This window comes from Pelophylax lessonae (assembly GCF_965119305.1).
Source record: "Pelophylax lessonae genome assembly, chromosome: 8".
Classification (NCBI taxonomy): Eukaryota; Metazoa; Chordata; class Amphibia; order Anura; family Ranidae; genus Pelophylax; species Pelophylax lessonae.
The window spans coordinates 121,322,103-121,347,427 of record NC_138775.1 but is presented as its reverse complement, the minus strand read 5'-3'; the positions used below and the strand labels follow the sequence as shown (position 1 = coordinate 121,347,427).

At 49.6% G+C, this 25,325-nt stretch overlaps 1 protein-coding gene across 1 annotated transcript in view; it reads right to left on the bottom strand.

Annotated features, from left to right (window-relative positions):
• The window catches only part of NOL8 (nucleolar protein 8), a 559,501-nt gene that overhangs the window by 482,908 nt on the left and 51,268 nt on the right, over positions 1-25,325 (bottom strand). The window contains exon 3 of the mRNA XM_082265109.1: positions 17,721-17,799. Within this exon, the coding sequence (XP_082121235.1) occupies positions 17,721-17,799 (79 nt within the window). The remainder of the gene's footprint in view (positions 1-17,720; positions 17,800-25,325) is intronic.

Genomic DNA, 25,325 nt, shown 5'->3' with positions numbered 1-25,325 from the left:
GTGATTTGGTTTTGAGGGAATCCGATGTAAGGCAGGAGTAAAAGAGAGATATTCCTTTAGTTAGGGGTGGAACTGTGGAGATGAAATTCCATGTTTGGGAATTCGTTAGTAGTTCTGATAGTGGATGTTTGGCTAGAGTGAAAATTAACTTGGAAATGGTTAATGACAGGTCATGAGGGAGGGAGAACTCCTGTATAATTTCTTCTTTTTCTTTAAGCTTATAGTTAATGTATAGTTGTTTAATGAGTGACAGGCCGTAATCCTCTAGTCTAGAAACATTACGTTTTTTAAATTTAAATTCTACTATCTTGATAGGGATATCACATGCGTGGAAAAGGTTTACTGTAGGAGTTAGTTTGGAAATAGCTCTCCAAGCTTGGAGAGAAGCCTTGACTGTTATAGGAATGTTGTGTTAATTCCAGGGTATCCATAAATCACACTGAAGCATGAGTGTTAGGTTTTTAGTTGGCACCAAGTCGGTTTCAATGCCCATAGCGGGGTTTCACTACTGGTATACCAATGTTTTATTTGGTCTAGCCTTGAGGCCCAACAATAGGCTTGTAAGTTCGGTAGCCCAGCTCCCCCCATGGATTTGTGTGCAGTTAGTATATTGAAAGCTATGCGGGCTTTTTTTCCTGACCAAATAAATTTCCTAATAATACTTGTAAGGGCATTCAACTGTGCTTTTGGTATGGGGATAGGCAGTGCTCTAAACAAGTATAAGATTTGAGGAAGAATGGTCATTTTTATTACCGCCATTCTCGCTCCCCATGTTAAGTCAATTTTAGAGAAGTTATTAAGGTCCTCACAGATTTTTTGTTTTAGGGATTTAAAATTCGAGTGAATAAGGCCAGAGATTCGAGGTGTAATGGTAATACCTAAATGGGATATTTTCTCATCTGTCCATGTGAAGGGGCAGTTTCCCATCAGACGGTTTTTTGTATCAGGACTAACATTCAGATTTAGGACAAGCGATTTGGAATTATTTACTTTATAGTAAGAGATTTTACTGAAATTGGTAGAGATAATGTGGGCTGCAGGTAGGGATGTTTCTGGAGATGACAACATCAAGATAATGTCATCTGCGAACAAAGTTATCTTGTGTACTTTATCGCCAATAGTGAAACCTCGTATTTCGGGAGAATTTCTTATAGCTTCGGCTAGGGGTTCAATGGATAAATTGAAAATTATTGGGGAGGGGCGTGGCTCGGACATGGCGGTGTGAGGTCGCTTTTGCATGGTGCTCCCGCTCCTTGTCCTCCCTTCTCGGCACTTACATCTCTCTCCTAGCTATTATGAGCGTCCATAGAAAGAAAAAAGACCAAGTCTTCATCCACATCGTGCTCCAGGAAGGCTACAACCACCCCCATCCGCTCCTTTTTCTCGGACTCAGCGAGCCCTTCATCCGCGGCCTTGTCCCTGACTCCGGGTGGCGGCCTGGGATCCGCGGCTCCCCCCTTGCCGGGAGAGAGCTCCTCACCCCTGCATCCCGCCTACACTATGGCCACCGCCGGATTGCTGCAGGCTTCTCAACCCTTTCCCGCAGTGCAGATAGGAGACAACACCGAGCTGTGGGCTCTCCTGCGGGCTCTACCCACTAGAGCAGACATGGAAGCCATTGTTGCACAAGTAGCGGAGCAACATAAAAAGGACTTTCAACACCTGAGTGGGGAGGTGGCTCAGCTGGACGGACGCATTTCGGCCGGGGAAGCGGCGGTGGGTGACCTTCAGACCAGAGTCCTTGCCCTGGAGCAAGCCTGTGCCTCACATGACGTGACCCTCGCCGCTCACCAGCTCAGGATGGAGGACTTTGAAAACCGGAGCCGCCGTAATAACCTGCGGCTCCGGGGCATCCCGGAGGCTACTGGCTCTGAGGATCTCGTGGAGACAGTACGAGCTATTCTCTCACTGGTGTGCACCCCGGACCCTCAGGCCCCCTTAGACTTCGACAGGGTCCATCGAGCCCTGGGAGCCCGACCATCTGACCCCTCCAGACCGCGGGACGTGATCCGTCGCCTCCACCGATACACCGTGATGGGCAAAGGGTCCGGTGGACTTTGATGGGGTGACGGTACAGATCTTCCCGGACGTTGCCCGCAGCACTTTACAGCGCCGGGCGATGCTGAAGCCTTTGCTGGAAAAGCTCAGGAGCCCGGAGATCACATATCGTTGGGGATTCCCCCTGCAGCTCACAGTAAGGAAGAGCGGATCCTCATTCACTGTCCGCAAGCACGCTGATCTGCCGGCCCTGTTTGCCTTCCTGGATGTACCCCCAGTGGACCTCCCGGACTGGATGGCGCTGCACCCGGACCGTGACCCTGGCCGGGGAGCCGGAAGATTCAGCCGCCCCTTGCCTAGAAGACAGCGTCGGTGGAATCAGCGCTCAAGGGAGAGCTCCCGTGGGCCAGAGATCGCTGCCCCGAAACCTAATTCAATGTTAGCATCGGTCTGTGAGTATGGCCCCGTTCTCCACTCTCCCCTCCACTCCGACCCCTGTATGTCCTGTTGACTGATGTCGCGGAACCGCCTGTGAATTCCCTGCAGTGTCCCCCCTATGACTTTTTGTCCGGCTGTTGTGGCCCGCTCCGTGCTGTACCCCCTCCCTCCCATGTGGGCTCCTGGTGACTTTGGCACTCACTTGGACATATGGGCCACCCCCTCGGGAGCCTTCCTGCGGTCTCTCGTTGTCCCTTGATGTACTTGGTGTGCCCCTGCCTTATTGGCCCCCTCCCTTCTGGATCACGGTCCGGTACTTCGTGTGCTCCCCGGTGACGGCCATGGCTCCCCTTTCCCTCGGGTGCCGCTGCCCCCCCCCGGCCGTTGTGGTCCCTTCCCTTCCGCTGTTCCAGGGATGTGAGTGTGTGTGTTCCTGGCTGGGGACATGCTCGAGACTGCCCTGTTCCAGACTTTGTTTTTGGTGGGGGGGCATGGCGGGCTGTTTTCACTGTAGTTACGTATTGCACTGTTTTTGATATATGGGGGGGGGGGGCTGCCGGTGTCCGGCTTTCTGCGGCGCGGCAGCCTGGGCTTCGCCTCATGGGGAGCTACAGGATACGCTCTCATGGCTGCCGGCGTGGGTGCTGTGGGGGGTGGACCTGGCTCGGCTGCGCTTATACTAGCGCTGAGTTCGTGGCTCCTCTTGCCCTGCTTTTAGGTAGCTGGAGCTGGGTCCTCCCACTCGTTGCCCCGTGCCCGGCCTCTGAGCTCTTGGGCTGCATGGTTGCCGTATGGGATTATTGCTTGGTTATATGTAGAAGCTATTATGGGGTATGTTCTGCTCTTCTCCCTCTCCTCCTTTCCTTCCATCCCTCCCCCCTTGCCCCTCCCCTTCCTGTTTCCCCAACATCCTCCTTTTCCCTTCCCCCCTCCTCCCTTCCCCTCTTCTTCCATCTTCTTCATCCCCCCTCTTCCCCTCCCTTCCCCCCCTCCCTCTTCTCACCCCCCTCCCCTCTTCTTCCCCTCCTCCCCTTCCTTCCTCTTCCCCCTTCTCCCACACTCCTTCCTCTCCCTCCCTTCCTTTCTTCCCCTTTCCTGTTCCCCAGTCCCTCCCCTCGGAGTCATCCCTCCTGCCCAGACCGGTCTTATACTGCTTGCAGAGACCCCCCTCGGGGCCTCGCGGGACCGCGGGCCGGTGGGGTCTTGTTGGGGTGGGGTCTAGATACGCCTGGAGGTCAGGGGCCGGGATCGGCCCTTTGGGGGTGTGGGGCTACGCATCCCCTGGGGGTCATCCTCCCTCTGACTTTCCCTCAGTTATGATCATGTTGGACGCTCTTGTTTCTATATGTTGTTTATCTTCTCATTTAACGTTTTTTTTTTACATCTATGTGGTTTATCTCACGAGTTTGCCGAGAGGGGGACGGCGGGGAGCGGTCACCACTCTCCTCTGTTGGTGACCTTCCCCATACCCCCCATAGGGTTTCCTTGCCCGGGGTTCCCCACACTCCACCCAGGTTAGGGGTGGTGGGTCTGGCACCTCGGGAGACCAGAGACTAGTTCTCATAGTGCCAGTTGGCACCGTAGTTTCTTACCCTCTTCCTTTTCTTTACCTCCTTGCTACCTCTTCTCCTCCGTTTCCTATAACCTTTATTCTTCGATTCCCTTTCCTCTCCCTGACCCCTCCTTCTCCCCCCCCCCTTTTTTTTTTTGGAGATGGCCACCCCCCGGGTCGACCCGATTCGTTTGGCGACCCTTAACGTCAAGGGACTTAACACCCCGGAAAAACGTTCCATCATTTTGAATGACCTTCACCATCTTCGGGCCCATGTTGGCTTCTTGCAGGAGACCCATTTCAGAGCCGCCAAACTCCCGAAGTTGGGTGACCGACGGTTCCCCACTGTCTACCATAGCTGCTCGCCTGATTCCAGATCAAGAAGGGTTAGCATATTGATTAGTGCCCGAGTTCCGTGGACATTTCTGGATTCGTGGAGTGACGAGATGGGCCGGGCTCTCTTTGTTAAGGGCCGCTTAGGCTCTGTCCCGGTCACCCTCGTCAATTTCTACTTACCAAACACGGGACAGATACCCTGCCTCGAACCTCTGCTGTCGCAGCTCCATGACTTCATGGAGGGTCAGGTCCTTCTAGGAGGGGATCTTAACTTTGTCATGGATCCGGTCCAGGATGCATCGAGAGGCGCCTCCCACGTCTCCTATGCTGCTCTCAAACGCCTTAAAAAAGGGGTTTCATGGCTTCCACCTTGTGGATGGACGTCGGGTGAAGGACCCGCCATACCGGGATTATACCTTCTACTCCTCCCCACATGCCTCCTACACGCGTATCGACTACTTCCTGATTCCTCAGGCCTTGCTGGGTAAGGTCGTCTCGTCTTCCATCGGCCCCGTCACTGTGTCCGATCATGCACCGGTGATTCTTGAGCTGGATTTGCGGTCCCCGGAACCTCGGCAGTGGCAGGGGCGGCTAAACGACAGTCTCCTCCAGGACCCCAAAGTGCTGGAGGAGCTGCAAGTTGAGCTTGGACGTTTCTTTTCCTCCAATGCCCTCCCGGACAGTCCCCCATTGATGGTCTGGGAAGCTCATAAGAGCTATATGCGGGGGGTGCTGATAAAGATCGGCTCTCAGCGTAAACGAGAGCGAACCCGCCAGATGCACGATCTTCTTACGCGATTGGAGTTGCTGGAGGCCGCCCATAAGAGGTCCTTTGCCCAATCTGTCCTTCAAGAACTAACTGTTCTTCGTGAGCAGTTGCACTCCCTGACCCTTTTTAGGGCGAAGGCATCGCTAGCTAAGTGTAGAAGGGTCTTTTATGAACATGGGGACAAATGTGGGAGAATCTTGGCACGCGCATTGCGACAACGGAGGGCGCAGACATTCATTCCGGAAATCCTTGCCTCCCCGAACCAGAAGGTTCACGCAACGGACCGCATAGCGGAAGCCTTTCGCCGCTATTACTCCTCTCTATACAACCTGACCCCTGCCACGACTGCGTCCGCACGGGACGAACTCCGCTCTAGGATTCGAGAATATACAAGTGCCTCGGGTCTTCCTGCCCTCCCGCTGGATGCCGTGGAGCGCTTGGAGGAGCCTCTTCACCCCCGATGAGCTATTGAGCGCCTTGGCAAACTCTCAGAAGGGCAAGGCTCCGGGTCCAGATGGATATTCTCTGACATATTATAAATGTTTTGCTCACATTCTCTCCCCGCACTTTCTGGCTGCATACAATGTGGCAGGCTTGGGTGCTGCGCTTCCGGTAGACTCGCTTCGCGCGCATTATCACTAATCGCGAAGGAGGGCAAGGACCCCCTCCTCTGCCAGAGCTATAGACCCATCTCGCTCCTAAACGTGGATCTGAAACTGTTTACCAAGATCCTGGCATCTCGCTTGGCTCCCCTGCTCCCACAGTTGATTCACGACGACCAGGTGGGCTTTGTGCCTTCCAGGGAGGCCAGGGACAACACTACGAAGGCCCTGGACTTGTTGCATTTGGCTTGTGCGCGGAAGACCCCTATGCTGCTTCTCTCGACGGATGCCGAAAAGGCATTTGATCGGGTAGAATGGGATTTCCTAATAGGAACGATGGAGCATGTCGGCCTCGGGCAGCGTATGCTGTCCTGGATCCGTGCGATTTACTCCCGCCCGTCGGCCTGTGTTAAGATAAACGGTCTGCTCTCCAACCCGTTAGAGATCTCAAATGGGACGCGGCAGGGTTGCCCCGTCGCCCCTGATTTTTGTCTTGACGCTGGAGCCCTTTTTGCGCTCCATTAGCGCCAACGCTGACATAGCTGGGTTGACCATCTCCCCATCGCTAGCCCCAAAGGTAGCGGCCTACGCCGATGACCTCCTGTTTTTCCTCACGAAACCTTTTATCCTTGCCTAATCTTATGAGGGAGTTCCGTGCTTACAAAGCTCTATCATCTTAGAAGATTAACCATCAGAAGTCAGAAGCCCTGCCTGTGGCGATGCCTCCGGCTTTATTGAACCTCCTCAGGCAGGACTTCCCATTTAAGTGGAGCTCCTCCCATATCAACTACCTGGGTATCTTCCTACCCAACTGTCCCGACCGCGTCTTCGAACTTAACTTCCCTCCTCTCCTCTCTCGTATTCGGAAGGATCTGGAGGGGTGGCCAAAGGGACTGTTCTCCTGGTTTGGGCGTTGCAATATTATAAAATGAATGTCATGCCTCGTCTGCTATATGTATTGCAAGCCCTTCCAATCGTAGGTTCCTCCGGCCTTCTTGCGCAAAATCAATGAAACCTTCCGTAAGTTTCTTTGGGTGAGAGGCCCCCCCCCCGCCTTGCGCTAAAGGTTCTCCGTATGCCCAAGCTCTGTGGAGGCATGGCCTTCCCAGACGCGACGATGTACTACGAAGCTTGTCACCTTACTAGGATTGTGGACTGGCAGGTTCATAGCCACCTGAAACAGTGGATCAGGATTGAGCGAAACCCGGGGGATCCCCCTCCGGACTCCCTCCTGTGGGGTGCGTCCGACTTACCTAAACATGTGTTGGAATATCCGACTGTGGGGGCTACCCTTAAGATGGGCCGTAGGATATGCGGGGCAGGCCCAATTGCCTTTCTCCCTTCTCCTCTGTTCCCGGTGCTCAAAAACCAGCACTTCTCCCCAGGTATGACGGATAAAGGCTTCCATATCTTGAAGTCCGACGGCTTCCATCAGGCTTCCATCAGGCTAGGCACATCATTGCCCGGGGGAAATGGGTTTCACGTCAGACTCTCTTTTCTAGTAACTCCTTTGCGGCTCTATCTTTCTGGCAGAAAGTGCAACTGGCACACTTTCTACAGTCCCTTCCACCTGCAACCTCATTTGATAGATGCCTAATGCCCTTTGAGGAACTATGTGCGTCGACCTCTCCATTACGACATACCATTTCTTTGATCTATCGCCTATTAACGGGGCCGTCGGATGAACCTTCCTCCCGCCCCCTTTATCTTGACCGGTGGGAACACGACCTGGGCCTCTCTTTCACAGATCATCAGATTGATTGCATGTTTTTCACTTATAAAACTTCCACTTGTACCAAATATCAGGAAGCGAGATACAAGCTGCTGACCAGGTGGTACTACACCCCGGTCAGGTTACGCAGAATGTTCCCTTCTTGCTCTGACCTTTGCTGGAGATGTGGTGAGAAGGTGGGTTCCCTTCTCCACATCTTTTGGTCCTGCAGCCGCTTGCAACCCTTTTGGGCTGAGGTTTTACGCATCGCACAAAAATTCACAGACCATGCTCTCACTTTGGATCCTGCTCTCTTTCTCCTTCACCACAACAGTTTCCCACGAGCGTCTTACAGAAAGTCCATCCTGCCGCTGCTCTTCACGGCAGCCAAAAGCTGTATTCCTCTTCTCTGGAAGCAGTCACAGCCACCCACGGTGGCTATGTGGTTGAGGAAAGTAGCTAGTATCAATGAAATGGAGAATCTTGTGGCCGCTGAACGGGGCACAAGGGAGAAGTTCCTCAAAAGATGGTACTACTGGCATGAGTTCAGTTTTTCTGCGGAATACAAAGACCTGGTGATCTAGCTTATTAGCGGATTGGGTGGCCTTCTCCCCCCCCTTTCCCTCTAATCCCCTATCTCCTCCTTCTTTCTCACCCCCTTCCCCCCCCTCTACTGTCTCAACCCCCCTGTTTTTCTCTCTCATTCGGTGGGATCTCCCCACCCTCTTAGGAAAAAAAAGAAAGGGAGAGGAAGGGAAATGTTAATCACCCCATTTTCTCTTTTTGTTCCTCGTTCCTTCCCTCACGGGCATACATACCTGGGTCTCTTGTGACTGGCTGCGGGAGGATGGGCCCGCCGGAGTTGTTTTTTCTCCGCCTCCGTACTCCGGCCATGTGACAGATGCCGGTGGAGGGGGAGACCTCTCCGGGGACCTAGCTCCCTGTGGCAGTTTTATATGACGTCTGATACCACTGCCCTCTAGTTTAGAGGCGGCTTTTGCTGTTATTTTATGCATTAGACTCTGAGCTGTTCTGTGTCTAATGGTGTGTATAGACCTGTACTGTTGATCTTGCCTGTACTGTGTGCCTTTTCCTCTCCTAATAAACTTTGAATTTATAAAAAAAAAAAAAAAAAAAAAAAAAAGAAAAATTGTTGGGGAAAGGGGCATCCTTGTCTTGTACCATTCGAAATTTTAAAGGGTTTGGAAAGCTTTCCGGACGTGAAGACTTTGGCTGTAGGTTGGGAGTAGAGAGCCATAATTGCTGAATAAATGTTACCCTCCAGGCCAAATTTACGTAGGGCGGATGACATATACATCCAATTGATTCTGTCAAACGCCTTTTCTGCGTCCAATGTGAGCAGCAGAGAAGGCGTCAGAAGCTGCTACATCAAGGATATTAACAATTCTTCTAGTCGCATCTGATGTTTGACGCCCGGGGATGAATCCCAATTGGTCTTTTTGGATCAGAAAAGGCAGCACTCCCTGTAGGCATTTTGCTAATAATTTAGCAAATATTTTGAGGTCAGTATTTAATAAAGAGATCGGCCTATAGTTTTCAGGTTTAGAGGGGTCTTTCCCCTGTTTAGGGATCGTGGTTACATAGGCTCCTAGCATATCTTTTGGGAATGATGACGTGTCAACCGCTTTTTGGAATACATCAAGTAAAAACGGTGTGAGGGTGTGTTGAAATAACTTGTAGTACTCACATGGGAATCTGTCTGGGCCTGGCGATTTGCCTTGAGGTAGGGATAATATTGTTTTTCTTACTTTGTCAATAGTTATGGGTGCGTTAAGCGTTTGGAGTTGTGTTTCAGAGAGACTAGGTAAATTAAGGTTCTCTAGAAACGTTGAAATATCTTTACTTACAGGTTTGTGGATTACGGGATCTGATTCCAAATTATAAAGTGAGTAGTAATAGTCAGCAAATTCGTCTGCTATGTCTTGAGGATGGGTTAATTTGTGATTTGTCTTAGATTGAATGAGGTAAGAGATCCTAGATTTAGTTTGTCTGGATTTAAGCCTATTTGCTAATTATTTTACTAATTTTATTGGACTGTGCGTAACATGTTAATTTAAGTTTTCTGAATTGGAGATAGCTTTTTTCCAATAGAATAGAACGAAGTTCTATCCTTAGGTCGGCCAAGGTTTTCGTGGTTTTGGTGTCTGGGAGAATTTTGTTCTTGGATTCTAGGTCATGAATTTGAGATAGGACTCGTGAGAGCTTTTGATTATATTTCTTAAGTTTAGAGCTCTGCTGTATGCAGATTCCCCTCATGTAGGCCTTATGTGCTCCCCAGAGGCTCCAAGGATCTGATACCGAATTTACGTTTAGTTGGAAAAATTCAGTAAGATGTTGGGAGATATTTTTTTTACCCATATCGGACTGCAGATTTCTAATGTTGCAACGCCATACAGAATTAGCCCCCCTGGGGATTCCCTCATCCAAGGTCACCTCCACCACAGCATGGTCAGACCATGTGATATCCTTAACCACTTTACCGCTGAGTACCGTAGTACTACTGCGGCAAAGTGGCACGATCCCGTCTGACGACGTAGACCTACGTCGCCAGACTCCTCCCCCTGTAGGCGGCGCTCGCGCGCCGCCGGAGGCGTGCTACCGCTGTTTTCATTCACAGCGGGAGTCGGGCCAGGGGAGGAGCAGCGGCGATCGCCGCTGCTCTGCCCCGATCGTCGGGGAATCCAGTTTGGAGATCCACCCGCCTGTGTAAACAGAGCGAGCGGATCTCCTCAGTGACAGGGAGTGACAGATCGGAGTGTTCAGCATAGCTGGACATCCGATCTGTCCCTGTCTCACACAGTCACCTCCCCCCCACACGTCAGTAAGCACCAGGCATACATTAACCCCTCCCTCTCCAATAAAATGAACCCCTTCCCTGCCAGTGTCATTTTTACAGTAACAGTGCATATTTATAGCACTGATTACTGCAGTAATGTCACTGGTACCCCCAAAAGTGTCAAAAATGTCAGTCAAGGGTCCGATCTGTCAGCTGCAATGTCGCAGTCCCGCAAAAAAAAAAAAAAATTGAAGATCGCCGCCATTACTCGTTAAAAAAAAAAAAAAAACACCAAAAATGACAAATCTTTCCAATAACTTTTGCGCAAACCAATCAAAATACGCTTATTGCGATTTCTTTTACCAAACATGGGTAGCAGAAAAAAAATTGGCCAAAAATTAAAAAAAAATTGTTTTTTACATCTTTTTTGGGGGGAATTTCATATAAAAAAATGTTAAAAATATTGTTATCTTTTCAAAATAAACGCTCTTTTTTTGTTTATAGCGCAAAAAGTAAAAATCGTACAGGTGATCAAATACCACCAAAAGAAAGCTCTGTTTGTGGTAAAAAAAGGACGTAAATTTCGTTTGGGTACGGCGTCGCATGACTGCGCAATTGTCAGTTAAATTCGCACAACGCCGAATCGCAAAAAGTGGCCCAGACGTAAGACAGCAAAATGCTCTAGTGGTAAAGTGGTTAATGACCGAGAAGGAGATCATCCCCAGAAGTTGCCTATCAGACACAAACATATCCAACCTTGAGTATGTACGAAGTCTGGAGGAGTAAAAGGTGTAATCTCTCTCTGATGCGTGGAGACACCTCCAAACATCGTACAAGTTTTCCTTATGTAATAAACCCTGTAAAGAGGTTCTCCTGTTGATTGAAGAGGATGAAGTGTCCATCTCTGGATTAGATGTCAGGTTGAAGTTCCCACAGATTATAAGATTGCCATATTTGACCTTGGAGAGGACTTTTAGTGTTCTCTTGAGTAATCAAAGTTGATGCGTGTTAGGAGCATAGATTGATGCTAGGGTCATGGGTAATCCGTTAAATGATCCTGTGAGGATAATATAGCGGCCATCCGGGTCAGTCACCAAGTCCTTTTGTTGCCAGTTAATTGTGTGTTTAATTGCTAGGAGGATTCCTTTTTTCTTCGATGGAGATGTAGCTAAATAGATGTTGGGAAAATCTTTGTTAGAGCATTTGGGATGATTGGATGTCTGGAAATGTGTTTCTTGTACCGAAATGATGTCCGCATTGGAAGATTTAGCTTCTTTCCAAAGAGCGTATCTGTTGGCTGCATGATTTAATCCATGCATTTATTGAGATAATTTTAAATGGCATTCATGGATGTAAAAGGAGCTTGCTGATCGAACTTCGGAATGGAGTCAACAGTCAATGGAACTGAACTGTATCCATATTTTCGGTCTCGAGAGGATCGTTTTAAAGATGATGGAGATTCCTTGTTGCAAAAAAGTAATACAAAACTGAAGAGGAAAAAAAAATACAAAAAAAGAACATGGTAAAAAAAAGACCATAAAAATGGTCTGAGATCGACAAAGGTAGTCGATATCCTGTACGGATAAGGGGCCATGAGGAAACCTTCATTCCATAGGCCTAGAACTGGTGTGGTGCTGGCTAGAGGTGCTTGGGAATCCACCCTGCAGCTTATCTTTCTTTTTTGAGATTTCTTTCTAATAACTACGTTCCAATCTGCGTTAGTAGGTAGAGGGGCAGGAGCTCTGTGCTGGGAGTCATCTGTTGGAGGAACAATGCCCCATCTCTGCAGCAGTGATATCCCTTCTTCCAAGGTTGAGATCGAGGTATTAGTACCATTGTGAGTGATTGTGAGGGTCGCCAGATGTTTCCATTTATGTAGGATTTTGTGATTTCTCAGCGCCTTTGTGATCGTCGCCAAGTTTCTCCTTCTCTGAAGGGTGTGCCTAGATAAGTCAGGCAATATTTGGATCATTGAGAATTCTGCTGGTATCTCAGAGGAATGGCGAAACGAGGACATGATTTTCTCCTTGGAATGGAAAAAATGTACTCGCAGGAGTAAGTCTCTCGGGACTTCTGGCGCCAAGAAGGCCGGTTTAGGCAGCCTATGAATTCTGTCTATTATGCGGTCAGTTTCAGATACTGTAGGAACAAGAGTGGAAAATAGCCAGTTAGCATACTGTTCCAATTTTTACGACTGCACAGATTCCGGAACTCCTCTCAGCTTTAGGTTGTTCCTTCTTGATCTATCTTCTAGATCTGCAACCTTGTCCCTAAGCCACAATATTTCTTCGGAATGCTGATTATGGGCTTCAACCATCGTGTTAAAGGACAAGGTCTGTTTGTTAAGAGAGGATTCAACCGTATCCACCCTATCTCCCAAGTCATGAACTCCTCGTCTATATTGCTGCATCCAACCCATTATGTCTGCTTGAAGCGTTGACCTAAAGGAATGTAGCATTTCTTTCAACATAATATCAGTGATAAGGCGACCTGAGAAGTGAACTGATCCTGTTGGCGTGGTATAGAGCCTGAGGCATAACTTTGGGGCACATCCATCCCCTGAATGTACCCCTGCACTTGTTTGGCTGGGGATGCGATACGGGGTTTATTTTTGGCCAGGGTCCTTGAGGGGGACTCAGGGGAGGATGAACCCGATGAGTATTCGCTGTCAGGATTACCCACTTGGTATAATGATTGGGATTTGCCTTTTTTGTTATTTCCGCTTGCATGTTAATTTGTAGGTCTCCACTATTGCTGTAGTGTTCTTTTTGTTGTAGCATAGCTGGATGAGAGTTGTGGATGTGATCAATTTTAATTTTGGTAACTCTTTACGTTTGCGGGTCATTACCACTGAATTACGTGTGATAGTTATGAATTTAGAAGTGTTTTATCAGTGCTGCAGGGATGGATGGATGGGTCCCAGTTCACATTGGCCACATAGTGTAATTAGGTTAGGCAGTCATTTGTTTATTATATCAGGTTTAATATTTGTGCTTGGGCCGAGCGGAAGGTTTGTGATAGGAAGGAGGGAGATCGGGTGCTGCAAAAAGGTATTCCTCTCTGAGGGAGTGATGTTACCTCAGGTGAGGGAGAGATTCCTGTCCGAGGGAGTGATGTTACCTCAGGTGAGGGAGAGATTCCTGTCCGAGGGAGTGATGTTACCTCAGGTGAGGGAGAGATTCCTGTCAGAGGGAGTGATGTTACCTCAGGTGAGGGAGAGATTTCTGTCAGAGGGAATGATTTTACCTCAGGTTGAGGGAGAGAGTGAAGATGGAGGCCTTCTTCTGGGCCTGACTAGGCCGCTATTATCGATCTGTTCCTGGTGGACTGTTTTGTACTATATATGGCAAGTTAGGACCTATAGGGCCTGGGGATGCTAGGAGAGCTGCGATGGTCCACAAGACACAGTCCGATCGGCCGCTCCATGGAAGTCCGCGTCCGGATGCCGCTCTAGGCGAGTCCGCGGCTTCTGGTCCCGACTAGGCCGCAGTCGCCGATCCGCTCCAGGAGGTCCGATACTCAAAATTTTTGGCCAGGTATGTTCTTTAGTAGTTGGGGATACTCAGTAGGTAGCGATGTCCCCAAAAAAAGCAGCCAAATCTGAGGATTGATACGGATTAAGTCGTGGGACCGGCGGAGCTCTGGTTATACACTTCCGCCTCATTCCCCTTCCAGTCAAGCCCCCCTCCAGTAGAGGTTTCTAATGGCGTCTGAACGACCACTTACTAACAGACTCTCCGTGTTGCTGATGTTAGACAAGCTATCAAACACTTTATCCTGGAACACAAGAATGACGACACCAACCCATTAACACAGTGGAAGGCCCTGAAATGTGTTTTGCGCTGAATTTTTATTTATCATAGCTCTAGACTGAAGAAGTCCCGCGCAGTGGACATTTCACGACTGCTTTCTACCATAAACGGATCTTGAGCCCTTCCATACTGGTGGACCTCTGGAATGCCCGCCGGGAACTTCTTCGCCTACTGGATTCCTGATCACTTATTGCGCAAGATAAGGCCCGCAAACATTATTATTCACTTGCTAACAAATGCGGTCAACATCTGGCTAGAGTTTACCCACGTCCCTCTAGACGCTCTTATAAAGCTTATTCTTAACTCTGCTAAAGAAAGAATTTGCAATACAAAAGGTATTTCACTAGCCTTTCAACAATACCACTCAAAACTTTACAATATTCGCTGACTATCCGGCGATGGTTCACCTACAACTATATCCCCTTCTATGGCTTCTTACATAGAGGAAACTGCGCTTCTCACTATCAATACCCAAGACGCCTCGGATTTCGACAAATCTCTAGGCGAAAGTGAAAAGCGAAATCTCAAAAGCCTGAAAACAAACAAATGCCCGGCCCGGATGGGTTCTCGCCCAGATTTTATAAACTATTTGCACCCCTCCTCACTCCCTTACTAACCAGAGCTTTCAATGCCATAGATGAATCCCACCCTCCTTCTAAAGTTCTACTAGCCGCAAATATATCGGTTATCTCTAAACCCAATAAAGACCCAGCCCAATGTAGTAGCTACCGACCAATCTTTTTACTTAGTCTAGATATTAAACTATTTGCATGCAAAAGTACTCGCCAACCGCCTCTTCCATCATCAATTATTCACAGGGACCAGGTGGTTTTCATCCCTGGCCGGGAAGCCAGAGATAACATCGCAAAAACTATCCACCTTTCCTCTTACATATGGAGACATGGGCTAAAGGCATGTTTACTCTTGACGCCGAAAAAGCGTTTGACCGAGTGAACTTGACGTTTTTACACATGTCTCTGGAACAGCTTGGCCTCAGTAACACAATTGTAGCTAAGGTTATGTCGCAACCTTCCACTTCAGTTTTGGTTAATGGCTCCTCCTCTGACCCGTTTACTATCTCAAATGGGACAAGACAGAGATGCTCCTTGTCACCATTGCTATTCGTCATCGTGATAGAACACCTGGCCCAGACTATTCGTCAAAATGATTCAATCATTGGCATTCAAACTCTGTCCCTGCACCACAAAATCTCACTCTATGCCGATGATCTATTAGTATACCTTCAACAACCCCATACTTCCCTCCCATCCCTCCTTCATTAATTTCCATCGGTTTGGGGAATTCAGCAATTTCAAACTAAACATATCTAAAACGGAAGCCCTCAACATCTCCCAATCTCCCAATTATGAACCAACTTCCCTTTCCAATGGTCCCATAAAGGTATCTCTTATTTAGGTCTCACTGCCCCTTCCAACTTATTCAATCTGAATTACCCCCCCCTTGCTCACCCACGTTTGTAGGGACATGGCCTCTTGGAACTCCTCAACCTTACCCAGGTTTGGGCAAAAAAAAAAAAAAAACCCACCCTGCCAAAATTGTTCTATCTTTTCCAAATCATTCCTATCCTTACACCAAAACTTTTGTCTCTCTGCGCTCCATGTTCATTAGTTTTATCTGAACAGGGGTATATCCCAACTGCAACATAAATGGTTGACATTCCCAAAGTCTCGTGGAGGGGTTGAACTCCCAGACTTTGTACTCTACCATAGAGCCACCATCCTGGTATGGACTTTGGAACGGTCCCCCCGTCCCATTGAGAAAGCCTCAGTTATGGTCGAACAGGATCTCTCCCCCATTGACCTAAGGGCCCTTTTATGGGGTTACAAACAGGATATGTCAAGACTCCAATCCTTGTCCCCCTTACATTTATGGTACAGGAGAGGACTTCAGACCCTCTTGTCCTCAGACCCTTCACCTCTTACTTCTCTATTTGATAACCAAATTCTCCCTCAAGGAATGGGAACCTTCACCTTGGGAACATTGCCTAGAGCTTCATGGACAATGGTATGCGCTTTTATCCATCCGACTAATGGGCAACCTACCATGCCCGGGGAATGAGAGCAACTGGCTTACTGCCCTTCGCCTCTCCTCCTTTTGTGCAGGCCTATTCGCTTCCACCCAGATTCACAGACCCTTAACCGAATATGAACGACTGTGCTCCATACACGAAACGCCCAGACATCTACTATCTTTGACATACCAGTTACTACATGCGTTATTGTATGATTAGCTCCCCACATATGCCAGGGTGTGGTCCACGGACTTGGAACAGGAGTTTACAGGCACTGAGTGGCAGGCTTCCGTTCACTTCACTCCCAAATCTATGATCTCTTGTTATGCACAAGAGTTATAAACTCCTATCCAGATTGTATAAAGGACCCTCTATCACTACATAGAATTTTTTCATCCATGCCAACCACCTGTTGGAGATGTGGTTCGGCTGATGGAAACTGTATACATGTCTGGTGGGGCTCCAGCAAGACAGTGCCTTTCTGGAATCAAGTTTTTAAAGTTTATAACATTATAAAGAATTTTTGAATCCCACTCCTGATATAGCACTTCTGTCCATGCTCCCGGGCTCAATGGTATCCCAGAAACTGAGTTGATTACGCTTTTTTTTTTATCTGCAGCTAGGCAGCTGATACCTATTTTCTTGAAGACTCAAAGACCCCCTTCCTTCTCCCTGTGGGTTTCTACTGTCAATGATATAATGGAGGATGGAGGGGATGGAGGAGATGTTGGCAATGGATAATGACTCACTTGAGAAGTTCAAATCCTTATGGTAAGTTTGGCTTGATTTTTCTACTATTTTCTACTACCCTCAAAAGATATGCTATGACCTGACCAACTCCCCTGATCCCCTGACAAAACATGTTTATATGCCCGATCTTACGGATAGCTCAAGATGACTCCCTCTTCCCCAACTTAACCCCTCTTACGTCGGCTTTCCCTTTCTTTCCTTCCCTGCTGCTCCCTCCCTACTCTTAGCGTCTACTAGTCCTGCTTGTGTTGAAAACATGTTTACAATTCAAGTACCTAAAATGATTATTACTTAAAGGAATGCTCTAACCTAGTTGAGACAACTCTCCATACAACCAAGTCTTAATTGAACTGCTTGTTTAATCCTTTTTTCTGGACTATGTCATGTTGTTATACATTTTTGTAAAACAATAAGCATTTTTTTTTTTTTTTTTTTTTTTTTTTTTTTAGAAATAACAGCAAGCCTTTGCCAAAAAAGTTGTACACTTGCCTGACTAGTAGGCAGCAAGATAATGCTTTGCCGTCTTGTGGAGCTCCTGTGACACTGTTAGAACATAGCTTCTGTTGTGTTTTTTTCTGGCCATCTGCTACATCATGACTGTTGCCCTGTAGTGACACAGCAGCCAGCTTGAGGAATCAAAGTGGGCAGTGTTGGATACCTTTGGCGCACACAATTCTACTAGACCACAAAGAATTCACTTCTGTACTGCCTACTGTAAAGATATGTACATAACCAAAGTGCAGGTGCAGATTGAGATTGAGTATCCAGTTTTTCCAAGGGGCAGCAGTAAAGTATAGTGGCATCTCAAGGGTCTCCAGATAGTGTTTGGAAGCCGGGGTTCAAGGTTCACTATTTTTAAATCTATTTTTTTAGCATTTAGTTTGGAACCAATTTATACCATAGTCCTTGTAGTAATTGTGTACCTGTGTAAGAAGCTTTCCTTAGCTTTTTCAATTTGTAATATTCCTCCTTTCCACTTTGTCCTGTTCAGAACAGACATACCTAGGAAAAAAAAAATACTGAAATTAATGTTAATAAGCAATCTTATATTTACAAGTGCCTTTAAACCCAAATTATGTTCATACTCCTCCACTAGAAAATGTATTTTCTATAGATTGGAAAAATTCTGGTTTATCTTGCTGTCCACTGTCCCTCCCTCCTTGTCTGTGTCCACACTGCAGACTGAGATTGTGTAGATCAGTTGTTGTCATTTACAGCTTCAAAGCTGTTAATTTCCTAATTTTTCTCATCTGTGCAGGCCACATGACTATGAGTCACATGTGGACCTATACACGGTGTAAGAAATAGTGATCGACCAATATTGTTTTTTCGTTGCCGATACCGATATTGCAGATCGCATATCGGTATCGGGGCGATATTGGCACACATTTAAAATTTTGCAAAGTAATCACAAATTTCAACAAAAAACTAAATAAACATGTTAATCTTTATTTAACCACTTGCCTACAGTGCACTTTCACCCCCTTCCTGCCCAGGCCAATTTTCAGCTTTCAGCGCTGTCACACTTTGAATGACAATTGCGTGGTCATGCTACACTGTACCCATATCAAATTTTTTATCATTTTTTTCACACAAATCGAGCTTTCTTTTGGTGGTATTTAATCACCTCTGGGTTTTTATTTCTTACAAAAAAAAGAAAATTTTGAAAAAAAAAAAAAAGTTTTTCTCCTTCACTGATGAGGCGGCACTAATAGGCACTTCTAGGCTGCACTGATGGGCCCTGATGAGGTGGCACTTATGGGTAATGATGGAGGTACTAATATGCCGCACTGATAGACACTAATAGGTGACACTGACGGGTGCTACCAGGCACTGATTGTGGGCACTGGGCACTGATGGTGGGCAGTAATTGGCACTATTTACATTTTGTGTAATCAGGGCACTGATGATCAGTGCCCCGATTACTTGTACTTGTCTCCCCTATGAGGAGGAGCCACTGATCGGCTCTCCTCACCTCACACACTGACAGTGTGAAGAGAGGAGAGCCGAATAACGGCACTTCCTCATTTACATGTGGCCGGCTGTGATTGGACACAGCCGATCACATGGGTAAAGAGTCATGTCATTGACTCTTCACCGAGATCGGCGTTGCGCCGTGTCCTAGCAACACAGCGCGGTCACAATAGCGCAAGAGAGGCTGTTCTGGGACGCCGTCATATGACGGCTTCCCAGAAGAATTGCTACACCGCTCCGCTGTCATTTGACGGCGGGCGGGTAGCAAGTGGTTAATAACATTTTTAACATTCTTCACACCTTAACTGCATGAAAACTGATAGGAAAAAGTGCACTTGCAGGGACATCAGTTTCACATCATCTGATTGTGCATTAATAGATAAACTGCTGTAGTACTGCACTCACTCACTGCAATAAATCACTACTGCAGTGCAGTCAGTGCAAAACTGCTAAAAAAAAAAAAAAAGCTAGACCACAGCTGCACAGTGGATTTGACGGAAGTCAGTGGACTACCTCTGCAGTAGGGCACTCACTGCAACTGCAGCAGTCAGTGCAAAACTGCTAGAAAAAAAGCTAGGCAACAGCAAGACATTGGATTGGACTCTTTGCAGTAGGGCAGCCCTCAAAAATTCCACTCGCCTGCTCGCATTTTGCGAGTGGAATGATGAGGAGGGCGAGGAAGAACAGGGCTGTGCTGTATGGGAAATGTGTAGCTCCTCCGTTCAGCCTGCCCCCCTGTCACAAGGCTGTGTGTGTGTTTCATTGTAGCCCAGTGAGCAGCTCCCCGCCCACTCCAGGAATGGGAGAGGCTGCATCTGCTCTGCCTTCTCCCCCCCCTCTGTCCCCGTCATCTTTCCCCCCCCCCTCCCTCTGTCCCCGTCATCTTTCCCCCCCCCCTCCCTCTGTCCCCGTCATCTTTCCCCCCCCCCCTCCCTCTGTCCCCGTCATCTTTCCCCCCCCCCTCCCTCTGTCCCCGTCATCTTTCCCCCCCCCCTCCCTCTGTCCCCGTCATCTTTCCCCCCCCCCCCTCCCTCTGTCCCCGTCATCTTTCCCCCCCCCCCTCCCTCTGTCCCCGTCATCTTTCCCCCCCCCCCTCCCTCTGTCCCCGTCATCTTTCCCCCCCCCCTCCCTCTGTCCCCGTCATCTTTCCCCCCCCCCTCCCTCTGTCCCCGTCATCTTTCCCCCCCCCCTCCCTCTGTCCCCGTCATCTTCCCCCCCCCCTCCCTCTGTCCCCGTCATCTTTCCCCCCCCCCTCCCTCTGTCCCCGTCATCTTTCCCCCCCCCTCCCTCTGTCCCCGTCATCTTCCCCCCCCCCTCCCTCTGTCCCCGTCATCTTTCCCCCCCCCTCCCTCTGTCCCCGTCATCTTTCCCCCCCCCCTCCCTCTGTCCCCGTCATCTTTCCCCCCCCCCTCCCTCTGTCCCCGTCATCTTTCCCCCCCCCCCCCTCCCTCTGTCCCCGTCATCTTTCCCCCCCCCCCCTCCCTCTGTCCCCGTCATCTTTCCCCCCCCTCCCTCTGTCCCCGTCATCTTTCCCCCCCCCCTCCCTCTGTCCCCGTCATCTTTCCCCCCCCCCTCCCTCTGTCCCCGTCATCTTTCCCCCCCCCCTCCCTCTGTCCCCGTCATCTTTCCCCCCCCCCTCTGTCCCCGTCATCTTTCCCCCCCCCCTCTGTCCCCGTCATCTTTCCCCCCCCCTCCCTCTGTCCCCGTCATCTTTCCCCCCCCCCTCCCTCTGTCCCCGTCATCTTTCCCCCCCCCTCCCTCTGTCCCCGTCATCTTTCCCCCCCCCTCCCTCTGTCCCCGTCATCTTTCCCCCCCCCTCCCTCTGTCCCCGTCATCTTCCCCCCCCCTCCCTCTGTCCCCGTCATCTTCCCCCCCCCTCCCTCTGTCCCCGTCATCTTTCCCCATCTTCCCCCCCCTCCCTCTGTCCCCGTCATCTTTCCCCATCTCCCCCCCCCCTCCCTCTGTCCCCGTCATCTTTCCCCCCCCCTCCCTCTGTCCCCGTCATCTCCCTCCCTCTGTCCCCGTCATCTCCCTCCCTCTGTCCCCGTCACCTCCCCCCCCTGTCCCCGTCACCCCCCCCCTGTCCCCGTCACCTTCCGCCCCCCCCCTCTGTCTCAGTTCTGTCTCAGTCACCTTCCCCCCCCCCTCTGTCTCAGTCACCCTCCCCCCCCCTCTGTCCCCGTCATCTCCCCCCCCCTCTGTCCCCGTCACCTTCCCCCCCTGTCCCCGTCACCTTCCCCCCCCTCTGTCTCCGTCACCTCGCCCCCCCTCTGTCCCCCCGTCCCTTTCACCTCCTGACTGTCCCCCTCACCCACCCTCTGTCCCTGTCATCCCCACCGTCCCCCGTCAAACCCCTGTCCCTGCCACCCCCCCTCTGTCCCTGCCACCCCCCCTCTGTCCCTGTCATCCCCCCTCTGTCCCCGTCATGCCCCCCCCCGTCCTTGTCACCTCCTGTCTCTCCCTGTCACCCCCCCTTCTGTCCCTGCCACCTTCCCCCCTTACCCCCCCTTCTGTCCCTGCCACCTTCCCCCCTTACTCTCCTTGTCACCCCCCCCCCCCTTTCTCTGTGTCACCCCTTCCTTCTCTCTCTCCGTTTCACCCCCTTCTCTTTCCCTGTCAACCCCCCCCCTCTCTCCATGTCACCCCCCTCTCTACCACTCTCTGTGTCAGGCCCTTTGCCTCTCCGTGTAAGCCCCCTCTCTCTCCCCGTCACCCCCTTTGCCTCTCTCCGTGTCAGCCCCCTCTCTCTCCCCGTCACCCCCTTTGCCTCTCTCCATGTCAGCCCCCTCTCTTTCCCTGTCACCCCCTTTCCCTCTCTCCGTGTCAGCCCCCTCTCTCTCCCTGCCACCCCCATTGTGTCTCTCTCAGTTGTTGTTGCTGTTAATATTTATTTTTGTAACTTAATTCTGAATAAAACATTTAACTGTAATTTTATGAGATATTTTACGAGGGCGTGTTTAGGGGCGGAGCAGGGTAGTGTTTGGGTGGGGCAACAAGTGGCGAGTAACTCTTAAGGCCTGGCCAGTAGCTCATGACTTGAAATTTCGAGCCCTGCAGTGGGGCACTCACTGCAACTACTGCAGTCAGTGCAAAACTGCTAGAAAAAAAGCTAGGCAACAGCTAGACAGTGGAATGGACTGGAGTCAGTGGACTACCTCTGCCATACGGCACTCACTGCAACTGCAGGAGTCAGTGCAAAACTGCTGGGAAAAAAGCTAGGCAACAGCTAGACATTGGATTGGACTCTTTGCAGTAGGGCACTCACTGAAACTACAGCAGTCAGTGCAAAACTGCTAGAAAAAAAGCCAGGCAACAGCTAGACAGTGGATTGGATTGCAGTCACTCAGTGGACTACCTCTGCAGTAGGGAACTCACTGCAACTGCAGCAGTCAGTGAAAAACTGCTAGAAAAAAAAGCTAGGCAACAGCTAGACAGTGGATTGGATTGCAGTCACTCAGTGGACTACCCCTGCAGTAGGGAACTCACTGCAACTGCAGCAGTCAGTGAAAAACTGCTAGAAAAAAAAAAGCTAGGCAACAGCTAGATATTGGATTGGACTCTTTGCCGTAGGGCACTCACTGCAACTACAGCAGTCAGTGCAAAACTGTTAGAAAAAAAGCTAGACAGTGGATTGGAGTGGACACTACTCTTTTCAATACTCCCAGTTAAGTAGAATAATATTATAATGCAGAAAGCAGAACATTTCAGCATGTCCACGGTCACCTGTTAAAGGTCTTCTGTTTTATTCATACAATGCAGCCACTTTTTAAACATGCTCAGAAGGAGTGGAGGACATGGGAGCGGAGGACAGAGGAGCAAGAGAGAGAGGTATCTTCTAGCATGGGAAGCAAGTTTTTTGTAGCGTGCCTCGTTTTCTTTCCACCACTGAAGAGGATCACTTCTGTCAATTACTGCTTCTTTCAAATAGAGATGAAGTTCATCATCCAGGCTCATAGTTGCAGATTCAGAAGAAATTTAATCCTCCGCACGAGGCCCCAATAAAAACACTGAAAATGTCCTGATATATTCAACGACGATGAAGATGATTCTATTCTGTTTGTTGACGTATTTTTGGACATTTTTCTGTTTTTGCTGCATGCTGTTCTTCATAAAAATAGTGTTCCGGACTTGTCTTTTGGGCAGGAACCTCCTGCACCTCCTGTTGAATATCTTCTGTCAGCCATTGTTTCGGCTTAGCCAATACATCATCAGAAGAGAAAGCATTGTTCTTGTATCGAGGATTCAAAAGACTTGCAAGCACAAAATTTTTAATCTCTTCATGCTTCATAAAACATATCAAAGCGCTTTGGCTTGACAGACCATCATTTGAAAGTTGGAGGGTGTTGTGTGCCATGACACCAAGGTATGACATATCAGCAAGCCTCATTCCTTTCCGCAGGTTTGCTCCAATGTCTCGAAGTTGCACAAGCATCACTTGGTCTTTGTTGATTCCCCATTCTTCAAGCATGCCTAGAAACATTTCTCTACTGTACTCAGTGTAGGATCCTTGCATCACTTTTGTATTCAAAACCAATTGCCTTTTTGTCCATCCACTGTCAATGAAGTGGCATGTAAGAATCAGTGACTGACTCGGTTTGTGACCAGCAGTTTGTCGTGAAGGAGATGGAGTTGCAAGCACTCTCTGGTTGCAGCATAGCTTTTACTTTGTCAACGACCTTTTGGTGAAGCTTTGCCAGCATTTTGGTTTGATAATACTGCTCACTCTTCAGTGTGAAGCTTGGCTCAAGTATGAACATCAACCGCTGAAATCCTGAGTCAGACACCATTGTAAATGGATGGCCATCAGTGACAATCATCTCTGATTACTCTGTCCAGCAGTTGGGATCTTTCATCTGAATCTAGACAGTGACATCGTTTTTTTTTTTTCACAAAACATATCTGTTATTGTTGCCTGGGATAGTGGAGGAGGTATTGAATCAAAATCACATTGATATTCATTTTGTTTTTTCTGTGCTGCATGATACAATTCAATATGATGAACTCTTAGATGGGCCCAAAGATTTGACGTATTTTTGCAGTTACTGATCCCATGCTTATGTTGTTTGTACATGTTTTGCACACTGCTGCTTTTCCTGGAGAAGGTTGAGACGAGAAATAATCCCAGACCACACTTATTTTTTTCTCTCCTCATCAATCTCCATTTCAATTTGAAAGAGACAAAAAAAAAAAAAAATAAGATTAAAAAAAGGCTTGCTGCTGCTGCTGGCACCCTGTTGTGGGTTGGTGGCTGAGGCCTGGCAGTGTGGGTTGCTTGCTGGCACCCTGCTGTGGGTTGGTGGCTGACGCTTGGAAGTGTGGGTTGCTTGCTGGCACTCTGTTGTGGGTTGGTGGCTGATGCCTGGCAGTGTGGGTTGCTTGCTGGCACCCTGTTGTGGGTTGGTAGCTGACGCCTGGTAGTGTGGGTGGCTTGCTTGCTGGCACCCTGTTGTGGGTTGGTGGCTGACTTGCTTGCTGGCACCCTGTTGTGGGTTGGTGGCTGACGCCTGGTAGTGTGGGTGGCTTGCTTGCTGGCTTGCAGGAACAGTGTGGTGGCTGGCTGGCTTGCAGGTACAGTGTGGTGGCTGGCTGGCTTGCAGGAACAGTGTGGTGTCTGGCTGGCAGGAACAGTGTGGTGTCTGGCTGGCAGGAACAGTGTGGTGTCTGGCTGGCAGGAACAGTGTGGTGTCTGGCTGGCAGGAACAGTGTGGTGTCTGGCTGGCAGGAACAGTGTGGTGTCTGGCTGGCAGGAACAGTGTGGTGGCCGGCTGGCAGGAACAGTGTGGTGGCCGGCTGGCAGGAACAGTGTGGTGGCCGGCTGGCTGGCTTGCAGGAACAGTGTGGTGGCTGGCTGGCTTGCAGGGACACTGTGGTGGCTGGCTGGCTTGCAGGGACACTGTGGTGGCTGGCTGGCTTGCAGGGACACTGTGGTGGCTGGCTGGCTTGCAGGGACACTGTGGTGGCTGGCTTGGTGTCACCCTATTATGGGTGCCTCGCTGGCTTGGTGTCACCCTGTTATGGGTGGCTGGCTTGCAGGAACACTGTGGTGGGTGGGCGGCTGGCTTGGTGTCACCCTGATATGGGTGGCTGGCTTGCAGGAACACTGGAGGCTGGATGGCTGGCTTGGTGTCACCCTGTTATGGGTGGCTGGCTTGCAGGAACACTGTGGTGGCTGGTTGGCTGGCTTGGGGGTCAGCCTGTTATGGGTGGGTGGCTGGCTGGCTTGGTGTCACCCTGTTATGGGTGGCTGGTTGGCTTGGTTTCACCCTGTTATGGGTGGCTGGCTGGCTTGGTGTCACCCTGTTATGGGTGGCTGGCTGGCTGGCTTGGTGTCACCCTGTTACGGGTGGCTGGCTGGCTTGGTGTCACCCTGTTACGGGTGGCTGGCTGGCTTGGTGTCACCCTGTTACGGGTGGCTGGCTGGCTTGGTGTCACCCTGTTATGGGTGGCTGGCTGGCTGGCTTGGTGTCACCCTGTTATGGGTGGCTGGCTGGCTGGCTTGGTGTCACTCTGTTATGGGTGGCTGGCTGGCTGGCTTGGTGTCACTCTGTTATGGG